Source organism: Cynoglossus semilaevis, chromosome 1 (assembly GCF_000523025.1).
Source record: "Cynoglossus semilaevis isolate Cse_v1.0 chromosome 1, Cse_v1.0, whole genome shotgun sequence".
Lineage (NCBI taxonomy): Eukaryota > Metazoa > Chordata > Actinopteri > Pleuronectiformes > Cynoglossidae > Cynoglossus > Cynoglossus semilaevis.
Window position 1 is genome coordinate 20,882,747 of NC_024307.1, and position 12,630 is coordinate 20,895,376.

At 39.0% G+C, this 12,630-nt stretch overlaps 1 protein-coding gene across 8 annotated transcripts in view; it reads left to right on the top strand.

Moving 5' to 3' along the window:
* Positions 1–690: 690 nt before the first annotated feature.
* Positions 691–12,630, top strand: part of LOC103384989 (phosphatidylinositol-binding clathrin assembly protein) — a 68,950-nt gene continuing 57,010 nt past the window's right edge. For 6 of the 8 annotated variants that reach the window (XM_025060387.1, XM_025060383.1, XM_025060394.1 and 3 more), the window contains exon 1: positions 2,268–2,397. In XM_025060387.1, the coding sequence (XP_024916155.1) occupies positions 2,268–2,397 (130 nt within the window). Of the gene's footprint in view, positions 2,398–12,630 lie in introns of all 8 variants that reach the window. The other 2 variants (XM_017034843.2, XM_025060390.1) reach the window with 1 other exon arrangement.

The window sequence follows — 12,630 nt, forward strand, 5'->3', positions numbered from 1 at the left end:
GGGCGTTTACAGACTGTCGGAAACTAAGCTTATTTTTTAAATGAGAACTATGCTACTACTGTACATTATATATATATATTTTTTTAACAAAAATCCCTACCATAAATTGCTAATTTGAAATGTATGAAACTTGAGTTTCCCTTAAACAAGTGTTCTCATAAAAACTAGCAGACAGCTTTTGTAAATTATATCATTCGAATTGGAATTTTGTATTGTATGAATAAGTCCATAAAATTAATATATATTTGTACTGCTATAAACAACTCGAAAGCAGCGTCATTTTTGCACTGACTTTTATTTATATGTATACTCAAATGATACATAGCCAGCGTAAGAATATTCAGTTACTCACAATATCCTTTTGGAATGCTTTGTACTATCATATTTGCAACATATATTATTTTTCTTTATTACACTAAATTTAAGATATCATGGATAATCATTTTCAGTCCGTTCATTTAGATATACAACAAACCATTACTATTCATATTTAATTTTTTTTATTAAATAAAAAATAAATATTAAAATGAAATGAAATGTTGTGATAAAAATTATGGGGTATCTTATTAAGTCACAAAGTGGTGCCACAATTTGACTGGAGTACACCAGGGCTTTTCAGTTTTGATTTTGACAATTCCGTGTCTCGTCGAAACACGTGAACGCAGCACAGTAGTGATATCAGCTGATTTTTTTACGCTGCCATTTTGTCCGGTATAGACAGAGCAGTAGCAGTAGTCTCACGGTCAGTCTGAGCGCACATCAGCGGAAGAGACTCCAATCACAGACAGCGGCGCCAGAGTGAACCTTCTGTGGCGGATATTTTAACGAATAAGGGTGAAAAGGGAAAAATAATACGGCGGTAATGGGAAACAGACAACGACAGGACAGCACTAACTGAAGCCGACTTCCACGAGAGGAAAGTAGTGAGCGGGAGTGAGCTGTCAGACTCTAACTTCACGACTCCGTCTGCTTGCCTGTGCTCCTCATATACACCTCTGCCGCTCGCCCGCTCCCTGGCTGCCTGCTGGGGCTCAACCCGCTCCGCTTAGCAGCTCACTGCTAACACCCAGCGGATTCTCTGCTTCATCTGTCGCCTTGCGGGAGAAGCTACACCTGCGCGGGCTGTCAGTCATCCACTACCTGCGTGCGAACCCCGGACAATGTCCTTTTTTCATTTTGAGGTACTTTTCACGCCCAGTGCGGCTTTAACGCACACTTTTACGTGGTAGCCTCGGCTAAGGAGCTAACAAGTAGACGTGGAAGAAGAACTCGACGACTTTTTTTCTGTCGAGATTTGTTGCTCCAAGCTGGGATTTCTAATAATTAATACTTGTTATATTTGTAATATTCCTCTAATCCAGCGCACGTTAACTTTAGTTTTTTAATCAAACAATCCAGGTTTTAAGAACCAGCAATTTAGCTATGTTCATATGTGGCCAGAAAGTTCTTGTCTCCAGTGTTTACAGAATCCACAGTGGAACTCTTTCCTGGTTCCAGTGCTGTGACGAGAACGTTAGCTAACATTGACTAGATTGTAGCAGTTAGCGCTTTTCTTGTTTACAAATCACATTTGTAAAACAGAAACTTGTGCCAAAACACAAAACTTTACTTAATTGATTAAAACATTTATTTACAAACCTTACTTTAAATATAGTGTTGAAATTTAAAAATATGCCAATGGTTTCATACGTTTAAGCATTTGTTAGCAATTGAACAATCAAAACTCCTGCAAGCCTTTTTTCAAATTTGTCAGTTGTCAAAAAAAAATTAATTATTTTGATCACTTTTAGATAACTAGATTTTAGCTAAATCATTAAGCTGAATTAAATTCTACTGCAGAAATCTAGAAATATAATTAATGTGCTAACCTTTTACCATCTAGTGGTGGAGATCAACTTGGCACCATCTCATCCTGCCATAACATTTTCAGACAGTACCATAACTTATTATAAAAGTTATTTTTTAACAATTAAAACACTAAATAGTGTTGGACAAGGAAAAAAAACTATTGCTGTGGGATTTTTTAAAACACATTTATGTTACAAAAATTATATCCCACCAGCTTGAGACACTTTTGTATCTGCGGCTCAACAGTGGGTGTCAAATTGTCAAACCTTTTACCTCCAAGTGACAGTGGAGCCACATTGAATTGCGACCTTTAGGTATCTAGTCCAATTGATTGGATCATCATTGTGCATCAGTTAATTTTAAGGTGGACAATATAAGAAGGAGAAAAAACGAACAAGAAGAGAAACAAAACAGAGGAGATGTCAGGCCAATCCATCACCGATCGGATCGCTGCAGCACAGCACAGCATGACTGGCTCGGCAATCAGCAAGGCTGTGTGCAAAGCCACCACACATGAAGTCAGTGGACCCAAGAAGAAGCACCTGGACTGTAAGTATATTTCTTGTTTGTGTGTGTTTGTGAGTGTGAGATTCCTGCAGACATATTGGATTGGGCTTCAGTCAGTGGTGCACACATTCCTTTACACTACCTGACTGAGTACAAGGCAGGCAGACGATTGCATGGACCTGAGGGATTTGAGCAGCTCAGATCCTACTTCTTAGATAAAGGCTGTTAGCACCTAGAATAAGTATACAAGCTTTAATTAATATAGTACTATGACGATTATTGTAGGACGATTTTTATGCTTAATTTAAATGACTCTTGAGAAACTCGAGAACAACCTAGGATTTATTTAAAAACTTCTACCTGTGATAATAAAACAAATTGTCATTGATTGAATTTTATACAAATTTCCCTTTTTTCAGACAAGCAATGTAATTATTAAAAAGGGTTTGTGAAAAGCATTCTGGTAATATGTCAGTTATCTTGTTCTGTCTTTAAGTCTGTCTCCAAGCAGGCTATTGACATGATCTGGTCTCCCGCTGAGAAAGGAAAAATTTCGTGCTCTCCCTGCTTAGTCAATAAGTCAAAATAAAAACGGAGATGGATGCCATAAATGCTTGCAGATGGTGCTGCAAGGCAGTTGCATATGCAGCATCATATGTGTCTCTTGAGGCAGGTTTGGTGGCCTTTATTTTTGTGGGGCTCATTCCCCAAATGACACATGCAGGTGTGCAAGTTGGGAACAGAATCAGCAAAAGCTCAAATATTCTTGAGACTGCATTCTTGTTTTGGTTTGTGTTTTGAGTGGTTTCCTGTTTAAAGACTCGCATTTGATTCTTTTGCATGTTGTTTTTTCCCAGGAAATGTCATTTCAAATGCATTTCTGATGGAAGTACCCAAGTTCTGTTTCTAGGAACTGTGTTTGTGGGCAGGAGTAGCAGATGTTTGATCGATGCTGCAGCTCAGCTGCATCATATCCATCAACTCCTCCCTCTCCTTGCTCATGCACAACTCTTTGTTGCTGATGTTCAACAAAAGTCATGTATTTTCTCTGTGAACTTTGCATTTTTTTTTTCACAAGCAGTACGCCACACCAAGCTTAATAATTGTGGGATATTGATTTTATTGTGGGAGTGAGGACCTGGGTGCTGCTCAGGTGGAATGATCAGTATGTGAGGCATCACAGGATGACCTGATTGTCATGTCATTAAAGCCTTGGGTGCTTTTCACCATGAAGGTAGAGTCCAGGATTGTCAAGATGTCTGGTCTGTTGTGTTGTCTCCCAAGAGGTGGAAAGTCAGTTTGTTAAGTCAAAGAGCGAGTCAGTTGGCTGTCAGACTGTGTGTCTGTTTTTCAACAATAGTAAACTACTGGTGGCTAAATGGATAAAACCTGTTTTATTATTTTAATTAACTATTTTTCGCATGCCGGTGCCCTTTTCCACTGATGTGCACCCCCGCCCGACACACATTGACACAAAAGCATTACAACCACATTCATTTTCTCTGGTGCCCTCAACCACATCCCCCTTCCCCCTTTGGGGCGTACAAAGTCACTTCAGCAGCTGTGACTGTCTGACAGCAGGTTGTGAATGATCTCAGATGTGTTTTTGCATCAGGTCCCAATAACCCAATAACCCCGACAGAAGTCTCTCAGCATTGCCAGCTCTGAGCAACGGTTAGGCGAGGGGTAGGTGGCGGGGATGCCACCGCTAGTTCCAGCAGCCGTGACATTCATGCATCAGCGACACAAATAGTGCCATTTCATAACCATTTAGTGTCATGATTAGAACTGACTAAAAATGTAAAAAATAATGACTACCGTTGTCTGGCGTTGGTGTTGACTTTATTGTATATCATATCTATTTATGGACATTTTCTTTATGAAAACACACTTGCTTGGTGTTTGTCGCCGTGAATCATTACAAACAGAGAGGGGATTGCACACACAAACACACTTAAATAATGGTGGTAGCTGCGTCGGGGAGCTGAGAGTCGGTGGGGAGAGGAGTGGGGGTGATCAGTGAGCTCAGCACAGGCACCATGAATGGTCATATACTGTATGTCTTGTGTGCCATCACATACACACCATGCATGTCCATTCCAGGAATGTGATTCACCCAGTTAAACCAGAAATGACCTGTGTCTTTGGAAAACGATAGGAGTGTTATTGATTTTTTTTTTAATTATGCCAAGGATGAGATGTAATTTCCTTAGGTGGCCCTGAAGGACTAAACCTTCTCATGCCAGTTCAACAAACCCAACCTAAATTCATAGAGTAATTTCTTTTTTGGTGTACTACCAAGAAATTTGTTGAATGTTTTTTTTTTTTCCTGCACTTTTGAAAAAGCTTCAAAAGTACTGTTATATTGATGGGTAATTAACTTTGTATTTTTTCTTCTAAGTGCACTCTGGGGCAATCTTCCTACAAAAATTCCTGTCTGAAAATTGTTTATCAGAACTTTCCACATCTTATAAATGTACAAAGAGAAGTTGTGACGTTAATACTGATGTCAGATTTCCTCTTCACTGGCTCTCTCTGTTGTCATAGCAACAGAACAGCCAACTGGCTCATGTTTAATGGACTTTAGTTGCCAGTGGAAGTTGAATGGCGAAATAAACTACAGATTTTACAGAATTGTCAAATGTCTAGCAGAGAAGTAAAATCAACTGATAGTCACTTAGGACGTCAGAACAGAATAGCGTACCTAGTATTATTATTATTATTATTATTTGAGGCACTCTTTTGAAGGATCTCACAGAACATGTCACACAACGAGGGTGTCTGCCCCTCATCTGGCACAGAGAGAAGAGTCATTTTTGCTGTGCGCTGCTCTCCTTCTGCACTGTGAGGTTTCTTCGTTTCCAAGCAGGTCCTCTGCGTGCATCGCAGCCCGGATCAGTTCTTGTGCGCGCTGCTTTATTCCCATATCAAAGTAATGATCTTAATGTCGGGATGAAGTACAGTCGTGACGAGTGCAGGGCATCTGAATAGATTTCAGAAACATGTGCTGACGGACTCTACGAGCGTACTTTTCACCCCCTCTTGGAATTTCAGCATTACACTTCGTTATCTGTGGGACTCAGATATATTAAAATATGTCCACACTGAGACATGTTGGTACGTTCAGACAAGACCATGCTGGTCGTGGGTTTTGCTTGCCTCATTATAACTTCCTGTTTCGGCGTGGGTTTTGCTTGCCTCATTATAACTAACCAGATTTTTTTCAGTGATAAAAAAAATTTTGGTGGCCAAATATTCGGTGCATCCCTACTAAAAACGATTTAACCAAATGGCCTTCCGACCTAGGTTATCAAATATATTATCTTAAATGACACCAAGAAGAGTTACCTTTATGTGAAATTCACAACTTCAAATGACGCACTTAACCAGAAGAGGAGTCGCATTAAGACATTTTACCCAACCTTCAGTAATATTTATGTAATAGAAAACATATCTCTGATAACAGAGCTTTTCTTCCACTATCTGCTCTCTATAGGCAGTAATTTAGATGCTGATATTTGGTAGTGATTGGTAGGGAGAGTCACAAGTGACGTGTATGGAATTTAAACTGTGACTATTTGTAATGAATACAGGACGAAGCACTGTTGTGTAGTCCTGAAATATTTTTGTCACGTTGACTGTAGAAAGCATGGTATAAAAGAAAAGCTGTCGCAACAGCTTTTAGTGTGCCAAGATGAACAATAAATATTCTCTGAGTTCTCACTGCACCTGATAGGCATCTGATGGTCAGGACCAAAGAAGTGGGTTTCACTTGGAATTGTAATTTTTTTTTCCTGTACAAAAAAACCCTTAGGAAGGATGCTGACTTAAGCATGACAAGAACTAGCTGCCTATCATGTGACCCAAACATGTTGGCATCATCATCCTGCTGCAACAGATCAGAATTTTACTGGCAGTTATTTTTATACTCCAGTGGTGATTTGTAACAGGAAAGACAGAAACACAATCAAAAATCTTAACCTCTGCTTGTTGGGCTTTTATGGCAGTCGTTCAGCCTGATCCTGTTGTAGTTGAGTGTATTCTCAGGCCATTTGTTTCCCTCCACAGTAGCAGCCAAACTTCTGGTTGCTTATCCAACATTCCAAATTGTTTGAATCAGCCGGCTGAAGTGCTGCTGCTACCACATATCCTTTGACTTCACAGCATGTTGAGCCACATTTAGGCAAACCTTAAAAATAGGTTAGACTTTCTTGACAAATTATCACTGTGCTCTATGTGGTTTTTGGTAGCAGCCTTTTTTAATTAAATAGCTATGTATCACAGATGTGAACTCTTTGACCAACACACCAACTGTCTTTTTTATTTTGGCTGTGTTGGTTGGAATGTATTTAAGTGGTACCTTTGAATGGGTGTGTGTATGGGTGCAGTATTTGTGGGGTTATTTCAAAGTCCCTGTGCATCACACTTTTGTCATAAATTGGATTGAAGTTTTTTAAGACTTTCACACAGGAAAACGTCTCCTTGTGAATATTTGCTTCTTTACTTTTTTACCCGGAATTCTAATATTAGAGTGTAAAGCAATAACAGGTTTTTATTTCCCAATGGCCAAACTGGCAGACAACTTGCTGGGAATAGTTGAATCAAGTAATTTTTTATATTTCCTGATACAGAAGCACTTTCTTTTGCAGTTTTTCCATTTAATATCTCTGTATGTATATGCATAAATGTGTATATGTGTGTATATTGAGGGCTGCAACCTTATGTGTTGTCATGTTAAATAATTCAAAAATATGATAGTTTGGTTATGATTTTTTTTTTTTACTGCAGGACAACTTCATCTGGTAAACTGGACACCTCTTGCTGACTCATGCCAAAGTCTTTGCATCTACAATTTTGGCTTACCACAATCATGAAAACCAGACAATCGAAATAAAATGATTATTGTGCCAATTGTGTGATGTCAATGCAGCAGTACACACTACTGCGCTGCGCAGCGTCCCCTCGACACAAACAGTAGTTTCACTTTCAAGTTTTGAGAGAAAGGAAGAGGAAGTTGAATGTATTGTTTTTGATATTTATTTTCATATGCTTGTTTCATGAGAAAGTGGTTTATTTCCGTCGAGTCAGTAGATGCTGTTGTTGGCCACAGCACACGCTAAAACATACCAACTGCTCAGAACACCCGTCATAATCCCCGCCGGCTCCCAATGACAATACAGAACAAAATGCACATGCACAGTATACCTTGGTGCTTTGAAGACATCCACAGCAGAAGACAGAACCATCATTTCAGGAACAATATTGGCAATAACGAACAGTGTAACTCCACATCCCCACCAACAAGTTTCAATATTATTTATGTTTTATCACTTTGTCTTAGTTTATTATTTCGTTTAAACCCAGTAGGTCAGGAGACTCTCAGTGGTGGATTGGTAGATGTTGGTCAGCCGCTGTCAGGTGAGATTGGCCTGATGGGCCTTCCTGAGAAAGTAAAGTCTTTGCTGTACCTTCTCCGCCTGATGAAAGATGTTGATGATGGACCTGGTGGATTTTGAAGCTCTCCACCCTCTCAACCTCCTCTCCATTAATGAAGAGGGCACAGTTTTGCTTAAATCTCCTAAAGTCCATGATCATCTCTTTTGTCTTTGTTGTGTTCAGTTCCAAATTGTTGGCATTCCAATGCTTCAAATGCTGGACCTCCTCTCTGTATGCTGAGTCATTGTCACTATCGTGTTGCAATCCTGACGTTCTGGGGTCTGTTGCTGAGGAAGTCCAATATTCAGGTGCACAGTGAGCTGCGGAGACTCAGGTTGCTCTGTTTCTGGTCCGGTCTCCGAGGTAGCTCTGTATTAAAAACAAAGATGAAGTCCACAAACAGCATCATTGCATAACTGTTACTATTGTCCAGGTGTGTGAGGGCTGTGTTGAAGGCTGGTATAATGGAATCCTTTGTTGACCTGTTTGCTCTGTGTGCAAACTAGTCACCACAGCAAGCGTGACCAAATGGTTAAATCAAGTCTCTGTTGTCACTAATGTACACTAATCCTAACAGCGTGTTGCATGAACCTGGCTCTCAGCCCCTATTTCTTTCCCCTCGTCTGCCTCCTGTGTTGCCGTCTGCTTGAGCTGCCATCATGAAACTAAATGGAATAAATTCAAACAGAAAAATACTCTGACCAGCCAGAACAAATTTAGACACTACTTCTGTGGCAACTTAGTCCTAGACATTTTTAGACTTTGAATTTGGCCCCAGACTGGTGCCCTCAGCAGACTCAAAAGAACACTTGGCTCTTTCAGCACCTCTGCAAGAATCTTGTCAAGTTGTCTGGAGAGGAAGAGAAAGAGTCCTGGGACCAGAGCCAGAAAAGTACAGCTGAGTGCTTTAAAACAAACCATAGACTCAGACGCTCATGATGGATTCTGGCCTGCAGTGCAACATATGGCCAAAAAAACTCCAAAGAAGGTGGCTACAGCTGCTGGTAGAAGTTACACCTGCGAGACTGTGATCTACCTGGTTGAAAAAGGAAGGTGAAAAAGAAGTAATGAACAATGGGGATATTGTTAGTCAGCGCTAGTTTTAGTTCTTTTTGTAAATTGTAATAAAAAGGAGGGAAAAAAACAACAGTCCTTCCTATAACCTGCTTCACTTTCTTTTTAACTGATTCTTTTTAGTTAGACACTGTGTGCACATATGGAGTGAATAATCAACTGAATAGCACAAGGAAAAAGGTGGTCAGGGAATTGAAAATGGTCAATGGTGTTTGTAAAGGTCACTTAAGGATGCTGGTGGTCCAGTTTCTTTTCTTTTTTTTATTTCTTTGTCCAGCATTGATTCCAGCCCTAGTACAGTTGGTAGACAACAGGGTGAGGCTGGGAGGAGGGGGTGACTGTATTTGCTGATTGTAGAAGCTAAGTCAAACGCTATCTACACAAACTGGAGTGGTGCAGCTCCTCCTTGGCTGAAGAGCAAAGATAGGGCCGTGTTAGGGCAGGAAAAAAGGCTTCCAAGTCTGATTATGTACGATGTGTGTTTAAAGTGGAGTTCGAGGGAGTTCATGTGTTTCCCTTGTGTGTAGGTGAGGTGAAAAAGAGAGAAAGTACAGCATCAATTGCAGTTAGCTAAACACTGCACTCTATAAAGATGCCCTTTTTTAGAATTTTTAACTCCCAATCTTAACTGAATTGAGGACCGAATAATAAACACTGTTTCCTGTATTGGGGTATGCGTCTTCAAGCTCTAATAACAGGCAAAATATCATTTGGCCTGGTATGGACCTTACAAAATGATGAAACAGAAAAAAAAAGATTTTTTATACTGTGTTTTGTGATTACCTGTGGTGTGAGGTTCTGTTAGGTGCATTCTTAACAAGTAGAACAGTTTTGGTTGTATTACAACACTTCCTGTTACCTAATCATGTTGACATTCATCAGTTGCAGGTTTTGGCTAGTGTGCCACAGGCTTCCTGTGTTTACATCCACTTTTACCATCAGTTGGACATTGAGCTCTTTTTATGGAATCTGCTCCTACTATTAAAGCTAAGTGGGCTAATGACCTGATCACAGTTTGCTCAAAGTTACTCTTTAATTCAACACTAAGGAATTTGATGTTTTTCTGAGATAAAACAAAGGGGGGAAACAAATGTTGATTTGTGCTTTAACAAGGGTGGCCTAAAGTCATGGTTGTCCTTGAATATGCCGGCATAAATCCTTTATGATCCTTTAAGATTAATTGAGTTCAATGTCCCACATTTCACTGCACAGCAAAAAGGGGAATCTGCCTATTTCCAGAAGTCATCAGTCCATACACAATGTATGTCTCAATAATCAGGCTCCAGAGTAGTCTGAAATAATGTGCACCAATTTCCATGTGGCTAATCAGGATTGCAATTTTGTGGAAGTTGGGACATGAAAGCCATAGCAATCGATATTTTCATATTAGAAATAGACTGCGTTAAATGTGAGGAGGATCATTAGTTCGGATGAACCCCCAGCTGATTATCTCTTTCCTTTGCAGTGTTTCTAACTCATTTATTCAATTTAATATAGCCAGAGAGGGCATCATTACAGAAATGTTCAAATCAGTATATATTGGCTTTTATCACCTTTTCCAGCAGAAGACCATTTTTCTAAATAATTATTGAGTTGAAACCAAATTTTAAAAAATTACATTTACTTTAAATACTTCAGTCGGACTTTAAAAGATATATAATTTAGCACTTTACATGTACTGACGTATAAAACTAAAATGGTTAAAAGGTTCACTTAATTATATAATTAATACACACACACGGCCACCATAGCTGCTTTGCAATATAAAGTACAAAAATACTAAAGGTTAAAAATAAAACTCAATATTTATACTGGCCCACTACTGAAGATGTGTCTTACAGTAAGATAGACAATTTAAGTTTCATTTTTCATTTCAAGTGGAGGTGTGTCAGGCAGCAATGCCCAGCAGGCAGACCACCAGCCTGTATTTTCATATGTCTGTAATGTCATTTTCTATTTGTTAGAATTAGTATTATATATTCGGTATCGGTATGTATCACTCAAAAACCAGTATCGGAATGAAAGAATTGGTGCCAGAATTGAAAAGTGTTGATTGATCAGGTAGTGGCAGTCGAAGTTTTGTTTTATGAACATGTGTTTGAGAACATGCAGTACTTCCTCCTCTGATGTTGACTTATTTTTAGCTATTCCCTCTCAGGAGCCTTTGACTCAGTTGAACGATGCATTTTCTTTCCCACACTTTCTTGGTGAACATGTGGGCCTCTGTCGCTAAGGTTTCTTCTGTGGCTGTTGTACTTTTTGTTTTACTCCTGACAGAAATTTGTAGATTCCCCTAAGACGTTTCCCGTGGAGAAATATTGGCCCAGACATAAATGCACAACACTTCCATCCTTTACACCTGACAGGAGTTCCAAATCCTCCAGTGAGAATAGTGCAGTTTGAGCACAGAGGGAGTTTCTTTCTTTCTCTGTGATGAAAAAGAAGAGATACTTTGTCTTATTTGAAACTTCAAAGGAGGAATTAAAGCTTAAGAATCAGAGCTGGTCTATTAATAGATCGTCATTAACCGGCACTCTTTCTTCTGGTAATCTTTTTCCCCTCTGTAACATTTTCTTTTCTTCTTTCAATCTTACAGTTGCATTCCTCCCTCCATTTTTCCGCTCTGTCTGCCTTCACGATGCTTTGCTGATCAAACTTTTTCTCAGTGTGCACAGATCCCGATGCCAAAACTCAATGTTGGCAGAATCCCAGCTCAGATCTGCTCCCAGTGATCTATTTCATTTCCTCCTTTCAAAGGCTGTCAGCCTCATTCTGCTTTGAATCTTACTTTAACATGTTAGGTCGCAGTGGACTGTAACTGCTGCTTTCTGTTATACCTTAATGAAAATGTGGAAGTGGTGATGAATGTTTCGAAAAACATCCCTGGTTCAGTTTTATGAGAGAAAAACACTTGGTTACAGTAATTACTTGAATATTATTTGCATTCAATTCTTTTTGTAATACAATGTTAATACAGTAAGATGTTTTTATTAAAATTTGTTTAGAATACAATGTTAATACAGTAAGATGTTTCTTTTTTTATTAAAATGTGTTTACTTTCATTAGGATTATTTATGACAATGTAATAGCATTGAAACCAATTATTATTTTTCCAGGTTCATCCATGAATCAAATCCATCAAACAGCAGTAACACACAAGTAAAAAAGAAAAAACCCAAAAAAAACCCCGGGTGTAAGAAATTATTGATACACTGTGATATTTTGTTTCACCAAAATCAGTAGAACCTATTTATTTCCAAACTGAACTGAAATGAAAATCCTCTTTCTTTTACATATTTCTCATTCATGTTATCAGACAACTGATGGATGAGATACAGAAATAAAACACTGATTTGATCGAGGCACATGATTGCCGTCTGGTAACCAAGGTGAAGCGCAGTCCTCCACTGCTGCACTTACATATTCAATCAAATCAAATTTAATGCTCTAGTACTTGGTTCCAGACAGGCACAGCAAGGTGCTGGGCCAACACCAAACTGGATGAAAGCAGAGTGCAGGTCTGGTTTTTGAGTAAATAGAACAGGAGAGCATTAAATTGTCTCCCTCATGATTGTGTTTTTTTCACTGCCTTCACTGCATGGCGGCATATTTTGTCTTTGAGGATAATAAAAAACAATTTAATCGTCAATGCCATTTTTTTCCACAATAAACAACAGGAGAATAAAAAGACATTTATTTTTGCGGACAATAACAACCAGCTGTTAAACTGAACAATACAACATTTTCTGATACCACAGATTTACT